Below are 21,469 nucleotides of genomic sequence, written 5' to 3' on the forward strand. Positions count from 1 at the left end.
AACCAACAAAAGGAAAACTGGTAAAATAGAAATGCTCTAAAAATGTTCTCCCTAACCATTTACTCATGGAATTGAATATTAGCTGAAACTATTACAGAATAGACTTGCCTATTTAATAGCATTATCATCATAAACAAGCATTGTATGCAAAATTAAAGAGCTTCTCTAAAAATCAGATGTATTCATATTTTTAACTTTTAATTTGAATCAAATTGCATTTTTAATTTCAATATTTTTGTTATACAGATATAGTCCAAAGTTGCCATGAACAAGAGACTATATTGAAAAAGAAAAATTCACAGCCAGATGACCAACTTGTTGCTAGTTCTGCTGGATTCATGTACCATGAACATAATAAACTAGCAAAACAGACTTTGTTTGAGAAGACAAAACTTCTGATGGATAACCAGAGGAGCTTTTACCCAGAGGATGATACTGCATACTCTAACACTGAAAAATTGAAGTGAGTGTTTTAAATGCTTTACATTTAAGATCAGAAGGTAAGAATAGGGGGAAATGTGTAATCTGTTCAGTTTGGGTTGTATTTCTACTACTGCTGTTTTTATTTGCATTTTTGAATTTGAGGTCTCTGGCATGGTATTTCATCATTTCTTTGGATATATTATGATCTAATCAGTGAACCTGATGTTCTTGGTAATAAAACTCCTGGACTTTGCAATTATCTTATTCCAGAAACATTTTTTGGGAGGTTTCTGGGAAGCTGGTAGAATAGGTTGGTAAATTTCAAGCTCTCCCAATTTCCCCACAAACAGAACAAATTTGCACCTGAGGGCAAACATAGACTCATAAAAAATCAAGAAGACTTGTAATAGACCTGGGGTCCTCCTGAGACAACTGGAGAAAATCTGAAGAAAGACCTGGGTCTGGGATTAATCTGTGTGAAGTGCAAACATCTTTGGGCTAGCTCTGCAAAAACAGCTAGTGGGTACCTCTGGGGCTAGCTGAGTGTGGCTGGATCCTCAGTAGGAACCACAGAAACTTTAACCTCCCAAACTGTTTGTAAAATCTGAATCTGAGTCCAGGAAGACTGAAAGAACCTTGGCTAATTAGGAATGCCAGGTCCAGTTGTTTTGGAGGCCCTGGGGGAGAAGGAAGACTCACACCTGTGATTGCATAAGCAGCTGGCAGAGATGCTGGCTCTAGGCACTTGCTGGAAGGTGGATCTATCAGTTTGGAGTTCCTGGTCTGAGAGGAGAGCTGAAGATAAGCTTGAGGCACTTTCTCCTCTATCTCAGATTAGAGATGCTTATACCTTTTATTTTAAAAAATGAACCAGCAAACAAGAAAGAACCCTACATAGAAGCATATTGTGGGAACAAGGAAGACCAGGGTTCATCTTCAGAGGAGGACACTGAAGTAAAAGAAGCTTCTGCCCCAAAGAATAGTATTAAATGGTTCCTTGCCCAGAGAAAATTTATAAAAAAACTAAAAAAAGATTGTAAAAAATCAAAAGAAAAACATTGAGGAAAAGCTAAAAGTAACAAAAATAAAAATATAAATCATCCAATAAAACATTATGGGGAAAAATGTTAACTAACTAGAAAAGGAGATGGAGAGTCTCAAAGATGAAAATAATTCTTTAAAAATAGAATTGGTCAAGGGAAAGCCAGTGAAGCTATGAGAAACCAAGAAATAACAAAATAGATTATAAAGAATAAAAAAAAGTAGAACAGAAAGTGAAACATAAGAAAAACAATAGATATGGAAAACAGATCAAAAAGAGAAAACAGAAGAATAATTGGATTTGACTAAAAGTTGTGACCAGAAAGAAAATCTTGGTACAATAATACAGAAAATAATCCAAGAAAATTGTCCTGAAATGATAAAAAATGAGGGGAAAGTAGGAATAGAAAAAATCCACTGATCACCACCTCAATGAGATACTTTGTGGAAAACACATAGGAATATTATTGTCAAATTTTGAAACCCTCAGATCAAAGAGAAAATTTTTCAAGAAATAAAAACAAAAATTAAAAAATACTGGAGTTACAATTAGAATTATACAGGATTTATCAGCAGCCACAATAAAAGACTGACAATCAAAAGAATTAGATGTATGGCCAAAAATATTATATACAGCAAATTTATGCATAATATTGAATGAGAAAAAAAAGGATATTCAATGAGTTTGTTGATTCTCAGGACTTTCCATCAACCAAAGGCAGACTTAATAGAAAATTTAACATATAAGAGCCAATATCAAAAATCAAGTTCAAGAAACTCAACATGGACAAATTGTTTGTTTGTTTTTACATAGGAAATTTATAGTGTATATTTAAGATTGACATCAATAATATGATAGCTTAAAAGAAAGATTGGGGCAGAGTTAAGGTAAAAATAATAATTTTGTTATACAAATGAAGTGTAGAGGAAAAATAGACAACAGAGGCATTAAAGTGTGAAGAAGGGCTAATAGTTCTGAAAATCTACTCCCATTGGGAATGAGTTCAACAGGCACTATATATATGCTACGAAGGATATAGCACCCTCCCAAACTATAAAGAAATAAGGGAAGAGGGATTGGGTGGACAGAGAAGCAAAGAGTGAAAAAAAGAAACCAAGGGAGGGATCCAGGGGCTGGGGGTAGAGTGGGGAGGTGAGGGAGATTAAGTAATAGCAAGGCAAAGTAGGAGCAGAATTAAAGCAAAGGGTTGGGTTAGAAATTATAACTATTTTTAAAAACTCTCAGAAAATTATTGTCCAACCATTTAAAAATGATTATTTACACTATTATATATTTTATTTGTTTTAAAATCCTTTTTTAGGGCTATTTTGAAAAGTCCTCCAGAAAATTTTTGGCAGCTTGTCACCAAGAGATGGGATGTAGTGGAAACTTGGACAGACTATTGCATCTTCTGTTGTGTCCACAGGCCATCTTCTGTCCCACCTCTTGATTTAGTCACACTTAGCAGAAAAGCCAGATGGTTTGAATTATAAAAGGATTGATCTGGGTTTAGTGGTCAATTGTCATAAATATTTTTCTAAGATAGAACTGCTTATAGAAAACTTCCTTCATTTTCTAGCTTAGTGACTAATGGACAGTTATATTTTAGGTACTTTTTCTTCTTGTCTTATGCATTTTAAATTAGTATTAAAGTTATTTTAATTTGATTTTTTATGGTTAACCAGAGCCTAGTACATTTTAAATAATAGCAATAATAAAACTTTGAACCTCCTGAATTAAGCCAAATTTATATTTTGAATTTCTCTTATATTTATAAGATTTATAATTTTTCATCACGTCTTCCTTGTTAGAAAAGTTAAAACATTTTAATATGATGAGATATTTAGTTATAATGATTCAGTTTATGATGATAATAACCATACGTCTTTTGACTTTTTTTGTTTTCTTTATTATTGCAGTATCATAGAACAGAAAAGCAGTGATCTACTCTGTGATCTTATGGCACCTGTTCAAATTACAGAAAATATAGATAAAGACAAGATAATATCACTCCTTCTAAAAGAATTGAATGTTCTCAGGACAACCAATAAAAAGGTACATTGCAGGTAGTCTGAAAACTATATAACATTCTATAACTTACTGTCTCTCTTTTAATCCTTTATAACTTAGCTTTATTAGTTGTTTTATTTTTACACTTTGACAATAGCTCTATAGCTTTACTTTTTGGTCTATTAGCACATATATATGTATAAAATACTCTAAACATGTAATTAACAAAAAATGTGTTGATTTATTACTGTGTTTCTTTGAGAACTATATAAGATGTACAAAAACTAGTTTCAAATTACTTTTTAAAAAGTATTTTAATTTCTATCTTATGTTTTACCTTTGTAGTATTTGCAATGGAGTTTTAATGTATTGAAATTTGGCAAAAATGTTCCCTTTTCTTTGTTTTACTTAGGTGATTTCATCCTTATCGAATTAAAGAAAATTATCGTGTTTTTTCACCACCTTCTTTGAATCTTATACCAGTTTTATTCCTTTAACAGACCTTTTTTATTTTATTTACTTTTCCTTTACATTCTTTCTATTCTAATATTTCTGTCTATTGTATTTAATCATTTTTACTTTGTTGTATCATTCATATCTTTAGCAAAATAATGGCATTTCTGATAATTGGAACTGTATTACTCTACTTGCAGAGAGCTGACATAAAATGACAAGCAAAAGTTTCAATTTACATATATTCTTATATCTAGCATCATTTTTTAAAAAGGACCTATGATTTAATTGATATAGAAAGTTACTAGTGAGGAATCCTTTCTACCAATGCAGACCTGTAATTACTCTGAAACTTAAGAGTTTTTGAAAATTCTTTAGGGCCTTTCAGTAGCCAAATTATTTGCCCACAGTCACAAGGCTGTTATGTGTCAGAGGTGGGATTTCACCTTTGATCTTACTTACTCTGATGACAGCTCCTTATTCACTACATCAAGCTGCCTCTCAGTCTGCTTAGAATTAGTTATGCATGTTTTAGAATACTATATTCTCTTTATGTTTTTGTAATTGAGGCTCATTATGGAGAAATTTGAGACTTTCTATAAGGAATAGTTTTCATAACCTCATATACATGAATAAATTACCATGAACTATATCAGCCTTTTTTTCTTACTATTTTGAAGACTATATTTTAACATAATTTGTTTCCTTTGTAATCCTATGTATTTTATTTTATGCACTTAAAAAATTATTCTGAGAAGAGAATCCATAGGCTTCAGTAGACTGCAGAGGGATTCATGACACAAAAATATTTAATCCCTGTTAAAAGAGAACAAATAGCACTGATGAAAGTCTAGAAAATTAAAAAAAGAAAAGAAAAGAAAAAACACTAAGGGAGAACTTAATAAGTCTTGAAATATATTGAGCAATTTCATATGAGGGAGAGAGAGAAAAGCAGCTCATTTTTTGAGTCAATCTACAAATATTTGTTGTATGTCTGCTGTATAGCATGCATTGTGCTAGTATTTCCATTTGGGATAGGACAAAAAGACCCTTGAATAGCAGCAATAAAGATTTAGATTAGACTTCAGGATTAATTTTCTAACTTTAAGAGTTATAAAATTTTGGATTCAACTAATAAGAAAGGCTGTAAAAGAGTCATTTTCTCATTTTTTTAAAGTATAGTTAATACCATAGTTAGTGAATAGTTTTAGAAAAGTAAAAAAATGACTTTGATTAGTTCCTGAGGTATATTCAGTTAATACCTATTATGTTCATGATTCTTTTTTTTCTTTAGCAAACATGATTCTTAGTAGTACTTTATTCATTTTAATGTTATTTTTTGCTTTGACAAAAAAAAAAATTCTGCTTTTGTCCAGAATTTCTATAAACAACTCTTAATTAGTATCAAATATTATAATTCTTATAATATTTAGAAATAACATGTGAAATTAAATAATACATTTGAGAGAAAATATAAAATTTTTCTTTGGAGTTGATTATTTATGTTCTGTAAGCCAATCAGATAAGAAACTTCATTTCAATATTTTTTCAGCTTCAAGAAAAACTGGCTCAAGAAAGTAAAGACTTGAAGACACTAAAGCTTGAACTGGAACTCCTAGAGAGAGCAACAGAAGCTAAAATTGCTGAAAAGACAGCAGGTATAGTAGATAAGTATTTGACAGATGGTCATATGAATGATACTTGAGAATGTTATATGACGTGGCTCAGTGAGTGTTAGCTTGTTTGCTAAAGGAGGAGGGATTTGTGGATGAAGCACAAATTTTGGTGGGGAGGGCTGCTGTTTAGAGTTGCTTAGAAAATAGGTGGCTTTAACATCCTGGTACTGGCATTAGTGAGAGCTTTACCTGTATTCATACTGATTTGGGCATTAAATGCATTGTTAACACCATGTCAATCCAATCACAAAAGGTTGTTTGTTTTGTTGGAAAGGCCTGAACAAACAAGGCGAAATAATGATTACCAGTGCCTCTACCTTTCAACCAGCAGTTCACATACCATTTATTGTTTTAGCTTGTTCTGAGAAGTATTTCTCCTTTGTATGGAGATAGTCACATTCATTGCCAAAATGAAATATTTGGTTGATCAAAAAATTGTTTTCTGTAGTTATTGAATTTTTATCTGATGAAGTGTGTGATAAGGAAGGAGATAATGCTTTTCTAAAAGAACATTAAAATGTGATTTTAAAAGTGAAAGGCTATGATTGGAAATTATTGCTTTAAAGGATTTGATGCATAACTTCAGCACAAGGAGATATTTTTTTAAAGACATATAAATGTAATTTAAATTGAACTTTTTTTTTTTTTACTTCCTATAACATTAAGTAATCCTACAAAGTTATAAGGCTTTTTCATACAAACACATAAGTAGAGAGACTTTGAGAAGTGGTTCATGAAGATATTACTTAGTTTAACATTTTCAATATTAATTAAGGTTATGTTAAGTATATTATTTAATGTTATTATGTTAAATAATTATTTTTAAATTAGGTCTATAAAAGTAACTAGAAAAAACATAAGAATAAAGGTTTTTCTATAGTAGGAAATTCTCGCTAATCCTTAATTTAATGTGGGCACATAATGTGGGACTGCAACACCTAGTATCATTTTATAGGTAAGAAGAATATCTTGCCTATAAAATTTTGCTAGAAAGGAAATATCACTAGGAAAATAAAACAAAAAATACTATAAGTACATTCTCCAGCTGAATACCAGATGGATTGGCTTTTCCCTTAATGTCAAACTCCCATGGATTTGATTTTTCATCTTATGATGGGAATATGGGAATTACACATATAAAAATGTTATGGTGAAAATGAGGAGTTTAAAAATATGGCTACAAGCTAATTTCTTGTCACCTTTGCCTCTAATCATTTATGCAAATAATTTTGATTTTATTCCAAGCCATATGTTTATTTCGAGATGTTATCTCTCTGTGTTATAGAAGTAACAATAACAAGTCACATTTATATAATGTTACAAAATGCTTTCCTTACAGCAATCCTCATTATCTCCCTTTTGACAGATGAAGAAATTAAATCCCATGGAGATTACATAATTTGCCATGATCTACATAATTAATATAGAACTGGGTTTCTGCCTCCAAAATTAGTATTCTGTTATCCCATTCTACTTGAAAATTATGAAAAATTACTGTTCCTACAATTATTTCACATATAAAGCAAAAACTCAACAGATAATTATTATCTGACATGTACCATTTAACTAAGACTAGATATTTATTGGTATTTATTTATTTATATGAGAAATGAGAACTAAGCTAAAGGCTAAACATGATTTTGTCTGTTGTAAAATGCTGAAATATTTAGATTTGTTTTTTAGTTAATACATGATTTAACTAAATCATCTTAAATAATATCAAAATTAAATATTAATTTATATTAATGAAATAATTTAAAATATTTCTTTCATAAGTATATGATTATCAGTTGATTTTGTATAAATAAAATAATCTTTAAAAGTACACATTTTAATAGCAAAACAACTTTTTAAACATGAAAACCACTATTTTCTAAAGAATATATATATATATATATATATAATATATATATACACATATTTATTTTCATGCATATAGTGTCTCTCAGTCTGACAGAAATAAGAATGATCTACTTAAAATGAGAGAATGTTGTATAGTCTACTAGAAATAGAGAATAATAAAATCCTTAAGAAAGCCTTGAGGCTTTCTTCAATGGCTCAAGAAGTTCAATAAAACTGATCCTCAAATGAACTTTTGAACCTTTACATATTGTCCAATTACAAACTACTTTATATTAGCTCTGTCATTTGTGTGCAAAACTATTGCATTTTTTTGGTATGTCAGTATTTTGAAAAGAAAAAAAAAAGACACCGTATGATGATGTTTGAATTATAACTAATATTTTATCTCACTAGTACATATGAGACAGAAAATGGATGAAATGTTTATATTATTATTGTTTAGGTTTTTTCCTGCCAAAATAAGAAAATAGCTTCAGAAAAGCACATCATAAACATTTGTATAGACATTTATAAAATAAAAATGTTAGTGTACATTTTGGGAGCATATAAATATATTACAACCTCAGTAGGAAAGAAAAACATGTTAAAATAAAATCTCACTTAAATTGCAAGAAAGGGCAAGAATTGTAAGACTGAGGTTTCTTTGGCGATTCATTCTTAAGGCTTTGCAGATATCTTAATTGTTAAAAAAAATGAAATATTAGTGAAAATATAAAATAGTTATTTAGGGGTTTATTTGACCTGTTTTGGTCTTAAAGCAACTTAGCCCTATAATAACCTTTTATACATCAGGAGAAGAAATGTCAAAATTTATGGAATTTGTAATGTTGACATTGTCAAATTTTGTTTTCCTGTGCAAGAGTTCTCAGATCAAACCCTCTTTATGTTATCTTTGTATTTATTTGCATCATAGGGTATTACTTAATAAAATTTTATTAAAATTCAATAGACATTTATTAAGCATCTCTTATGTGTAAGAAACTGTTGCATGTTGGGAATACAAAGACAAAAACCTAAATTGAAATAACACTTCTTGCCCTCAAGGAGGGGATTATACATTTGCCTTTTTTTTTTTTTTTTACTATTTAGGAGCTCTTCCATTGAAGTGTAGATATAGGATGATGACACAGAAAAGATTTTAAGTACTAGATTTTCATACTAGAGAGAATAAGGAGCCATTGAAGTTTTTGAATTAGGGAGTGACATAATCACACCTATGGTTTTGGATAGGTTTTTTGTTTGTTTTCCTTTGTTTTTGGAAGATACATTCCAGAAAGGAAAGATTAGAAGCAAGGAGAGCAATTAGAAGTTTATTTTAGTACTCCTGACATGAGCAGTCATGTGAGTGAAGGGGAGGATATATGAGCAATCTTTTGAGATAGAATTAACAAGATATAAATAAAAGAGAGGGGACAAAGGAGGAAGGAGAAGAGAAAGAGAGAGAGAAAGAGAGAGAGAGAGAGAGAGAGAGAGAGAGAGAGAGAGAGAGAGAGAGAGATGGAATCAATTGTTGTGTCTGAGAGTTGATTGAACGAAGAAAATGGACAACTCTTTTTCTGAGACTAGAGGAAAGGAATAGAGTTGTGGAGCAGGGGAAAATGGAAGCTCAGAACAAATGGTTATTTATTTATTTTTTTTAGTAAAATGAGAGAAGATGAGAGGGAGGTTGGAATGATGATAAAGAATGAATTAGGGAACAACAGGATTACCATTTATCAACGAGGACTTAATCATATCAGCAAATAATAAAGGGTTGAAAGAAAAAACAGACCTGCTATAATGGCCTGGGATGGCAGAGTGAGGACAAGTTAGAGTGATCAGAATTCTTAGTGAAAATTGTAGGGGAGTTAAAAAAAAACATGTATACAAATAATGATAATACAAAGTATCAAGTATCTCTCTGCCAGAGCAGAGAAACTGAACAGGTTTATTATATGTACTAACATTTTTGCATTTTAATCCTAGCTGAGATAAATTATTTTTCAATCCTAATTTCTGTTCCTCCTGTTGATTTTTACCCAAAAATTACTTCCTATTGCTGTTCTTTGCTTATCAGCTATTATAGTATTATAATAAAACTATAGACATTCCCTTTTACTTTCTAAAAATTTAGTGATTTTCTTTCTTTTTTTTTCTTCTTCTCCTTCTTCTCTTCCTCCTCCTCTTTCTTTTCTAGTTCTTTTGTCTTTCGCCTTCTGTTTCTCTTCCTCCCCCTACCTTCTTTCTTCTTCTCCCCCTCTTCTTCTTTTTCTCCCAAGTAGAGAGGTAAACTCACACAAAGTTTACACAACTAATACCAGTGCTAATTAATACTCAGACTTGAAACAAGTGTCTTTACTTCTTTCCCAGTATTCTTTCTACTATAAGTCTTCCTGTACTGTTGCAATATGTGGTTTTTTCCCGTCAGATATTGAGTTGGTGTAGTTGATAGAGCATCAACCCTCAAGTCAGGAAGATCTGAGTTCAAATCTGGCCTCAGACACTTAACACTTCTAGGCTGTACCACCTTGCACAAGTCACTTAACCCCAAATGCCTCAGCAGAAAAAAAAAATCATCCCTGATTTATGTAGAAAACTACTATGTATATATGTCAGGAATGTGAAGTGTGTGTGTGTGTGTGTGTGTGTGTGTGTGTGTGTGTATGCATGTGTGTGAGTATAATTTCTTGTTATTTCCCCCTCATTTCAAACATTACTAATCTTTGATTAGTATAATCATAGCATGTCTTTATTCCATTCTTTGATTTGGTTAAAAAAATTTCTCTTCATGTAAGGAAAGCTTGAAATTTCTTTAAATTGTTGGGTTCTTTAACTTTTTTAGCTTCTAATTTTAAAATCATTGTAATGTCATCATTTATGTCAGAATAAGTGGTGGAATATATAGTTCTTATTTACAAGCATTTGCCTGGCTCAAAATATGTGCTAATTATTATAGTCTGAACAGACTATCTACATATCAAATTGTAAACAAATACTTCAAGGGGAAAATGCATCATGAATATTTCATTGTGATCCTCATTTTTTTCCAATATCAAAATATAATGCAATAGTAAATTAAAATAAGGCTTTTTGAGGTGTTATTGAAAGAAAAAAAGTGTCAGTTTAAGTAAGATTCTAACAAGATTTAAATTATTTTACATTGCTTTTGTTTCAGGATATTATTTGATAGAATACTATTTCCCTATACTAAAATATACTAAAATAGTGATCTAAAAAGAGTTAATGGAGTTTCTAAAAATACTTTAGTACCTCGTAGTGTCCATAACAGGCCTGAGATATGGCTTAATTTGTCAGTTCAGAAGGTGTTAATTATGCATGAACTCCTAAATTATAGACATGAATATTTTATAAAAATGATGGTTCTCAATATATTACATTTTAACATTTATCATTTTAAATTTAATACTTTAGAAAATAGTGATAGATAAAACTGTGAAGATTTTATGTTTTCAATCACTACATCTTTCCTCAAAAACAAAATAATTATGGGTGAAGCACAAACATGTCTGTATTCCTTTGTAATTAAATAGGATAATCTCTGTGGTCACTTGCAATTCTAAAATGTTGTTAATTATCTAATTCTATGAATATAAGAACAGTGTCACATTATTGTAAAATTTGATGTGTGTTAATTTAGTTTCAAAACATTGTACTTTTAAATATATATATATATGTATGTGTATACACACACGTACGTATGTATATACATCCTATATGTATATACATACTATATACATAGTGGAAACCTTTAAGATTTTTGGTATTCAAATATTACTTGTTTTCATCTTGTTAAGCTAAATTTTATCTCCATCATCATAACAACAAATTTAAGTAATGCTTTAAGATTTACAAAATACCTTAGTTGTATCCCTTCACCTCTGACAATTAATTGGGGTTGTTTATGTCTATGCGTTCCCATTACACATGCATATGAATGTTCATTTAATTATTTCATTTTTGTGAACAGCCTTAGTTCCATAAATTACAATTCATTTTCAGGATATTTCATTTTAATTATTTTGTCATGTAAAAGTAACATAATGCCTGACACATAGTAGGTACTATATTAGTCTATTCCATTCCCTGGTTCTCTTCCTCAATGTCCCCTATAATCCAGGTCCTTTTTAGATTTTTATATAAGAATATTTATTGATTCATGATTAAAGAATCTTGTTTACATCTTAATGTAGTGATAAGCTGTATTTCAGATTTTTTTAGTCACTTTTCCATTTCCTGAAAAGCTCACTTCAGAGTCCCTGCTCTAGATATTAGTTATTTTTCCTTCTTCCATGTCATCCATTAAAGATTAGCTGAGGAAGGTTGAAGCATGAAGAGATTATGAATGACAGAACAACTCCTGTGGAATAATAATCAGTTTTTGGTATTTAATGCTGTTTGACTTTTGCAGACACATTTCTTATTAACCTTTGGTACAAAGAGAAATCCAGGTTCCTAATATCTCATGGAAAGGATGAATTTGAGATCCTCTTCCAATTAAACTCAAATACAGCCAGTATTGGGCTTTAGCCAAAATAACTTGATAGTTCCCAATTCTTGTTTATTAAACTATATATATGTATATATGTGTGTGTGTGTGTGTGTGTGTGTGTGTGTATGTAGATATATATAGATATAGATAGATAGATATAGATATAGATATACACACATATATATGTATGCCTATACATATGTGTATATACATTTAATTCATAAACCATGTTATATTATATTATATTGTTTATAAACTATATGCCCACACATATATACATTATATGAATGAACATTTAATTAGTATGTATTCAGAAATCTGATATACAGTATGTCTATTTCTACTTAAATTTTAAGTAGTTTTCATTGTTATGTATTCACTAATTAATATTTTTGTTGTATTTATTCATTGTGAAGTCCATTATTTCTTAATTTTTTTCACAGGTCCAATTTTAAACCCTTGATATTTAATATTATTTCTAAAAATGTCAAATCTTCAAGCAGTTATTAATTTGTAGACAATTGTATGAAGAGATAGGCATGTTTTGATTAATATTTATTAAAAAGGAGCAAGGGAAAACCTTCCTCAAATATGTAGCTTAAATTTATATATTTCAATTTAAGTTAATGTTAAAAGATTGGGCATATAGCTTATATTCAACATCAAGATTATTTAGAATGTAAATATTAGACAAATTAAAAGTTTTATAGTGAAAGTTGCACTTTTCCTCTAGCAAAAGTTAGTGTTTATTTTTCACTCTATTTTAGATAATGTTTATCAAAACATAAGCACATCCTAAATGCAATACAGGTTTTGAAAAAAATACACACTGGACTGTATTATTTTATAATTTGTTGAATTAATTTATTAAGCCAAAATGATAAGCTTAGACCTATCATATACATTTTTAAGTCAACTAAGTACAGCAATTTTTAAATTAAAAAAAAAATCTGCGCCTTTGATGAGTCTAAAAGAAGATGAAGAAAATCATGTTTGAAATTCAGTATATTTAGATATCTTTAGAATGTTGTCAATATATTTCTACCTCAATTCTTGAAATTTGTGAACATGATTTTGGATTAATTATAGCAATGCTGTGTCACATAATGCCTGAAGGGAGACTGGGCCATTCTTCAACAAAAAGGGAGAATTTTTTTTTTCCTGGATAAAAACTTGAATATTCAATGAATTCATTATGGACAACTATGTTCAAATTTTAGGACCTAAACAGTTTTGCTTTTGAATTTAGGCTGATATGAAATGGTCATAAGTAATTTAGGTAAGTACTGTATTTGAAGTTTCAAAGATATACTACGAACTAAACTTTTCACAAAAAATAATTAAATCATTTGAATACATTTTTCAAGAATCTGGCACTTAAAATCTTAGAAGAGATATAAAGTTTAAATGTACTTCTATGTTGTTTTAACTTATTTTTTCAAGTAAAATGTGATTCAAATAATTTCTATAACATCTAAATAATGTGTATTTTTGAAACAGATTTTTTTTTTCTAATGCTGTTTTGAAATTTCCAGGATAGTATAATTCATCTGTTTTACTTCTAAAATTCATATTATTGTTTTAAAAATGGAATTAGAGAATTAAATGCCTATATTACAAATTATGTAAAATCTGCAGTCTTACATTAATCTGTAATTGGCCACAAATTAATATCCATGATTTTTAATTTTTTTCATTTTAAATTGTGAAAACCACTCTTTATATGTAGTTTGTTAAATGGTATCATCCAGTTTTTCTTAGTGATTTTTTCATTAGTGATCCTAATTTTTGAAAAAGAAGAATTTGGTTTTCTGGAAAACAGCATGTTTTGCATTTTTTAAAAGTAACATATGATAATAATATCCCTTTCCGTAAAGCATTTTGGTTCATATCTGTTTTGTTGCTGATCTTCTGAAAAAGGGGGGGAAAGATATGAACGAATAGGAAAATTACTTAATAGGTATATTTACTTTTTTTTTTTTAAAGGAGAAAAAAAACCTGTTACCTGATTAGTTTCATCAGATTTCTGCTTCTGGGTCTTTCCTTGGAAAAACTGTTATAAGAAATCCGAAATGAAACACAAAAAAAGTACTCAATATATTGATGTATTACTTGAATGAGGGATTGAAAGACAATTTTAAATTACATTTTTTTTAGGTTTCCAAAAAAGACAGAAATTATATGCATATTATAGAAATCTTACATTATATGTAAATACTATAACTTTTTATTTCTGGAATGTATTTTTAGCTAAGAATACATTTTTATCTTCTACTTTGAACCTTTTTTTTTTTTAAACATTATATGGATCAAACTGAAAAAAGAAACAACCCCTCCCTCCCAAAAAACACCAACCAAAAACCTGCTAACCTAGGCTGCACTGTTAAAGCATTATAGTCAACTCATCATTTATATTGGGAGAAATCTTAGGTCATAAGAGGTTGAAAAATCACTGGTCTTAAAATTTAAACATTCATGAAAAGAATGTTCATATTATTGACATGAAGATACAGTAATGAATTTCAACAAAGAATTGAAATAATTACTTTAAAACATTTATAGAAACTTTATTTTTTTTGATATAACTTAGGATTTTACTAGAAATTGGGGGAGAAATGTATTATTTCCTGTTTATAGGAAAAATATTCACTTTTATGAAAGATTTATAAATTTGGAAGATTTTTGTCTCATTTGTTCATTTTTGTTGAAAAACATTAAATTTGGAGAATTAGCAAATGCAGAATTGGTTCTATGAATTGTCACAGTTCTTTTTATTTTGGGGGGAAATCCTTTATTAATATTTGTATTTGTTTTGAATATTGTAGTGTACTGGGTATTTGGGGGTAGATATTTGATGTGATGGAGTAGCTATTTCAAATCCTAATTATTTCTTTCCTTTTTTCTTCCATTTGGCTTTATTTCTATTTACTCAAGCAACATTTAGGTTGTCAGCAAACAGATTCTTATTCCTAGCCCCTCCTTCCCTCAAAGTTGCATTGTCTGGAGAATCATAAACCAATGTTTAAACTAGAATAATTTTCAACATGTTTCTTTAGTACTGTATTTTAAAGGTAGTTTTAAAAGTGTTACATGAGTTTGCCAAAAAAAATTTTTAAAAGTTGAGTTTTACTAAGAAAATATGTGCTCTGCTTTGATTCACTAAACTCATGCTCATTATAGTTCAGTTTTTTCATATTTACTTTTGTCTGCATGAGAAAACAATTAACTTACTAAATAAATTTGAGTATTTGGGGAAAAAATCTACCTTGAGTCTCTTTCATTTGATTAAGTATTATAGGATATTTGATAAGCATGTTTAAAAATGGAGATATCCAAATATTATTGTAAACACCTAATGGTTTGTTTTACCTACAATATAAGTATTTTACTTAGTTGGCTTACATAGTAGCTAATAATATTTGTTAATGTAATTTAACTGCTGTGAACCTTTACTGAACAAATATTGAAATTTATACAAGTCAAAGAAAGAGAATCTCTAATGACTTTTGTTAAAGCTCCTATTTAATAGTTAAGGAGAAAAGTTTGTATGACATACCAGATGTAATTAACAGTAGATTTTACATTTAATAAAAAGAAAGAAGCATGCGTATTTGCTTTATTCATTCTATCATAATTTGCATTAGAGCTGTGAGTGTTTAATGAGCAAATTCCAACTAAAATGCTATATTGATTTTCTAGTGAACTTTGTAATAGTCATCTACCTTCAAAAAGCTCACTGTTTACAATTAAATTTTCTTTACTAAAAACAAAAAATGTTTGAGAGTTACATATTGATCTCCTTAAAAGTACTGCGCACTGGGAAAAAAGTTTTTGATGACCTTCATTTCCAATAAAAATTAGGAAATTATTAATATAGTTTTAACTTGTTGATTCCAAATTTTTTATGCTAGAGCTGCACCCAAGATATAAATGCATTTCTATAATTTTACAGCTTTATTAATATTCATGCTTTTTAGTAAGTGAAATTTTTAATATATTTTTTTCATTCAGGAACTGTGTTTCCAAAATACAAATTAATTATACCAATCTAATTATTGAGGATTATATAATGAGTTTAAAATTTCTCATCTTTAATTTTTTGCAATTTAAAAAAAATCTTGCTTTTCTTTCTTGGATTTGGAATAAGATTATTTTGGAAGTATCCTGTAGAAAAAGATGAGTCTCTAATAAGGAGACTGAGGTTCAAATTATGGGGGGAATTCTTGTTCAGGCTGGACCAATTCATATGTATTATATGTCATATAACAACAGTATACTATAACAATAGATGATACTATGTTGTTGCTTTAAAAATATAGCTATGTCTCTACATGTGTCATATATATAGTACACACAAACACCCTACACACACACCCCTCCCAAACTCACTGGCCCTTCTTTTATAACAAAAATGCTGATAGGAATAAAAATGCATTTGGTAAGAATCAATCAACAGATTTACCAAATCTGAGGGTTTATGCAATAGTCTATGCCCATCATTTGCACTGAAGAGAGGGAAGAGGACTTAATATTGTGTTATTTCATTTTGTTATTTTCATTTACATGATTATAATTATTGTAAATGAAAGAGTGGCTAAATAAAACATTTATCAATGACTTTTCAAACCACTGAGCTCAACGTTGGGGATATAAAAAAATGAGAGGTTTTTTTTTTTTTAACTTTCTATTTGTCTTTGGGTTTTTTTTTTTGTATTTTATTTTCTTCCCAATTACATGTCAAAATAATATTTAGCATTCATTTTTATAAAGTTTTGAGTTCCAATTTTTTTCTCTCTCTCCTCTTCCCTTTCCCCTCCACTTCTCTGAACGTAGTAGACAGTTTGATATAGTTTGTATGTGTGCTGTTATATAAAACGTATTTCTCAATCATTCAAGTTGTGAAAGGAAAAACAGATCAAAAGGGGAAAAAACTTGAAAAAGAATAAAATAAGTGAAAGAAATGTGCTTCAATATAGGAGTTATTAGTTTTTTATCTGGAATGTTGATAGCATTTTCTTTGATGATTTCTTTGTGCTTGTCTTGGCTCATTGTGTTACTGAGAAGAGCTGAGTCATTGCTAGCATTACACAATGTTGCTGATGCTGTGTAAAATGTTTTCATGGTTCTGTTCATTTCATCCTGCATCAATTTCATACAGTTCTTTCCAAGGTTACCTTTTCATTGATTGCGTGACAGTATTCTATAACATTCATATACCACAGATTGTTCAGCAATCTGCAATTGATGAGCATTCCTTCAATTTCTAATAATATGCCATAAATATTTTTATTTAAAACTCAAATATAAAATATAAAAAGAAACATATTACTGTGTACACAGCAGAGCATAAGAGATTGCAAATGAGACAATAAATTTCCATTTCAAGAAGGTCTCTATAATAAATAGTACATATTGTGTTCAGAAGTGTCCATCTTTTCTTAGCTTCTTTGTAGATTTTTTTCTGTTCTCTGCCGAACACTTTTTACTTGATTCTTTTTTTTTTTTGCTCTTTCTTCCCCATCTTTCCCCTGCAAAAAGACTACAATTACATGTGGATATATTTGTGTACATTACATATATGTATGTATATGTGCAAGTAATACACATATATGCATACTTTAGGTGGTCTTATGTTTTATCTTCATTGGTTTTCCAGATCTGTTGTTTTTTCTTATGAAATATCTCATATTGTCTATTTTTCATTCTTTATATTTTGCTTTATTATTTCTTTAGCTCATATATATATAATTTTGCTGGCTTCCCCTTGCACAATTCTAGTTTTTAAGGAGTTATTTTCTTTTAGACTACAGATCTCCTTTTCTATTTATTTGACTTTCTTTTCATAATCTTTTTTTTTTTTTTGATTATTCTTATTTTTTTCCCTCAATCTCTCTCAGTTGATTCTTAAAGTTCTTGAGTTTTTCTGTGAATTCTTTTTGGACAGGTGACCATTTGATATTACTTTTTGGCATAGAAGAGCCATTTCTTTTTCTTCAGTATATTCTTTGTAAATGAACCCTAGTTTTCCATATTCCCACAGTAACTTTATATGGTTGGGGTCTTTCTTCTTTGCCCGTTCTTTTTTTTTTTTTTTAGCAGATTGTTGTAATGACCGCATATTTAAAATCAGCTGGATTCAGGAATTCAGGTTAAGGGAAAAATCTTCAATATTTATTGAAGTGAAGAGATGAATAAGAATTGCGATAGCAAATATAGGCAAGAAAGATTGCGATAGCAATATGGGCAGTTGCGACAGGAAGCCAGCTACCAGAGAGAGATCTGAGCTGAGCTGAGCTGATCGCAATAGCAATACCAAAAGTCTCTCCTTCCCCTTCCTTTTCCACTCCCCTGCCTCCACCCACCAAAATCGTCATTTCCTATACAACACATCAGGACTTGCACAAAGAGTGGGCGGGGGCCATTCTTTCTCCAAGCTTATATATTGATAGATTATGGTCCAATTACTATTTAGCCTCATGTGCTTGGGACCTCAGTGCATCAACTCAAGCCTCAGCCCATTACATCTCCTGCTTTCTTTTGTTTTAGAACACAGGTGATCATGCCATCCCTGACTCCTCAGGGAGGTCAGAGCCCCCAAGGGGAGGTGATCACACCCTCCCTGACTTCTCAGGAAAGGAGGTGAAAGCACCGAAAAGGAGGTGATCACGACCCCCCTGACTTCTCAGGAAGGGAGGTGAAAGCACTAAAAAGGAGATAATCACGCCCTCCCTGACATCTCAGGAAGGGAGATGAAAAGCACCAAAGGGAGGTGGGGGTTGCTAGCAGGTTTCTAGGCTCAAGGGTCTTATTATGCACAAACCCATCAGCATGGGAACACATAGCACATAGCACATAGCACATAGCAACAACAGAGAGAGATCTGAGCTGAGCAAACCGTCGCAATAGCAATACCAAAAGTCTCTCCTTCCCCTTCCTTTTCCACTCCCCTGCCTCCACCCACCAAAATCGTCATTTCTTATACAACACATCAGGACTTGCACAAAGAGTGGGCAGGGGCCATTCTTTCTCCAAGCTTATATATTAATAGAGTATGGTCCAATTATTATTTAGCCTCATGTGCTTGGGACCTCAGTGCATCAACTCAAGCCTCAGCCCATTACAGATTGTTAATGTAATCCCCTCTAGTCTTGGGATGTGGGGAATAGGTCTTCTGGCCTCAGGTCTTCCTTTTCTTCTCCCCTCTGGCCTGGAACACAAGACCAAGAATTCTGCTCATGATTCCACTCCTTCTGCACTCTCCAGATGTGTATGCTGATTCCTTCCTGCCCAAGGCAGTGACTCAGTAACACAACTGGTCTGGCAGTCCTTATCATAAGAGGTTCCCTTAATCTTCCCTGACTCAAATGGAGAAGTCTCTTCATACTCTCTAGCAGATGAAAATTCCAGTAGCTGGAGCCAATTCTTGTCCCTAACCTAGCTAGATCCAGGATCTATTTGTGTACATTATATATATGTATGCATATGTGCACATAATACACATATATGCATATTTTAGGTGGTCTTATGTTTTATCTTAATTGGTTTTCCAGATCTGTTGTTTTTTCTTATGAAATATCTCATATTGTCTATTTTTCATTCTTTATATTTTGCTTTATTATTTCTTTAGCTCATATATATATATATATATATATATATAAAATTTTTCTGGCTTCCCCTTACACAATTCTAGTTTTTAAGGAGTTATTTTCTTCTTTTAGACTATGGATCTCCTTTTCTATTTATTTGACTTTCTTTTCATAGCTCCAGGGTTCAACAATTGCTGTTTCAGTAGAACTAGCCTGGATATGTTTTCACTTCACAGGGGCCAAATCTCAATCTTATTGTCTTTCTCCAATTAACCTGGGAGGATCACTGTTTTGCCCCAATCCTTACCTGTTTTTGCCTGAGGTACAATTTTGTTTTATTTGTAGGGGAAATCTAGAGAGCTTGGAATTTTCTGACCTATTATTCTATCTTCCCAGAATCCTCTCTTATACAAGCCCAATTTTTGTGTAGGTGTCTTCTGCTGTTGAGAAAAAAAAAAGTATATTTCTTTCTGGTTCCATTCAGTTTTCTCCTAAGGTGTCATATTTTTTCTAAAATTTTCGTTATCTCCTAAGTTCATTTCTTATTTTTTGTTTATATTTATCAAGTTCTGAGATAATTGAAGTCTTCATTAGTACAGTTTTGCTATCTAGTTCTCATAACTCATTTAACTTCTTTAAAAATTTCAATGCTATATAACTTGGTGCATATGTTTAACATTGATATTGCTTCATTGTCTTACCTTTTATTTATTTTCTTTTCAAATTGTATTTTTCCCAAATTATACATCAAGAAAATTTTTAGCATTCGTTTTTTTACAAGATATTGAGTTTCAAATTTTTCTTCCTCCTTTCCTCCCCTCTTCTGAAGATGGTAGGCAGTTTGATTTGGTTTGTACATGTACTATCATGTAAAAACATATTTCCCTGTTAGTCATAATTTTGAAAAAAGAAACAGATCAAAAGAAAAATGTGAGAAAGAATATGGGGAAGTGAAAATCATGCTTTGATCTGTATTCAGTCTTTCAATTCTTTATTTGATTTCAATAGCATTTTTCCTCCATGAGTCCTTTGTACTTCTCTTGAGTCATTGTTTTGCTGCAAAGAGTTGAATCAGTCCTTGTTAATTATCACACAATTCTATATCCTCAATATCTTTTATATACTGTGTATAAGATTTTCATGATTCTAATCATTTCTTTTTTAAATTTTTTTTTGTTTATTTTTAATACACATTGCTTTATGATTCATGTTGGGAGAGAAAAATCAGACCAAATAGGAAAAAGCCATGGGAAAGAGAAAAAAAAAAGGAGAAAAAGAAACAAACATAGCATGTGCTGATATACCTTTAGTCTCCTTAGTTCTTTCTGTGGTTTCAGATGGCATTTTCTGCCCAAAGTCTATTGGGATTCCTTTAGATCACTGAACTACTGAGAAGAATCAAGCCTTTCATAGTTGATCATCACACATTCTTGCTGTTATTGTAAACAAAGTGTTCTTGGTTCTGTTGTTCACTCTGCATCAGTTCATGTAAATCTTAACAAGTCTTTGTATAATCAGCTTGTTCATCACTTTTTATAGAATAACATTCCATTACCTACATGTACCCCATCTACAATTTCTTCAGTCATTTCCCAACTGATGGACATCCACTCTTTTTTCAATTCTTTGCTACCACAAAAAGAGCTGCTATAAATATTTTTGCATATGTGAGTTCTTTTCCCTCTTTTATGATTTCCTTAAGGATATAGACCTAGTAATGGCACTGCTGTGTCAAAGGATTTGCAAAATTTGAAAGCCCTTTGGGCATACTTCCAGATTGCTCTCCAGAATGGTTAGATCATTTCACAACTCCACCAACAATGAATTGGTATCCCAGTTTTCCCATACTCCAACATTTAACATTATCCTTTTCTATCATCTTAGCCAATCTTAGAAGTACGAAGTGGTACCTCAGATTTGTTTTAAT

General features: G+C 30.6%; 1 protein-coding gene across 3 annotated transcripts in view; it reads left to right on the forward strand.

Moving 5' to 3' along the window:
- MIPOL1 (mirror-image polydactyly 1) overlaps positions 1-21,469 on the forward strand; it is a 520,237-nt gene that overhangs the window by 19,685 nt on the left and 479,083 nt on the right. For all 3 annotated transcript variants that reach the window (XM_051978073.1, XM_051978071.1, XM_051978072.1), the window contains exons 3-5: positions 247-463; positions 3,385-3,520; positions 5,481-5,586. In XM_051978073.1, the coding sequence (XP_051834033.1) occupies positions 247-463; positions 3,385-3,520; positions 5,481-5,586 (459 nt within the window). The remainder of the gene's footprint in view (positions 1-246; positions 464-3,384; positions 3,521-5,480; positions 5,587-21,469) is intronic.

This window comes from Antechinus flavipes, chromosome 2, assembly GCF_016432865.1.
Source record: "Antechinus flavipes isolate AdamAnt ecotype Samford, QLD, Australia chromosome 2, AdamAnt_v2, whole genome shotgun sequence".
NCBI lineage: Eukaryota > Metazoa > Chordata > Mammalia > Dasyuromorphia > Dasyuridae > Antechinus > Antechinus flavipes.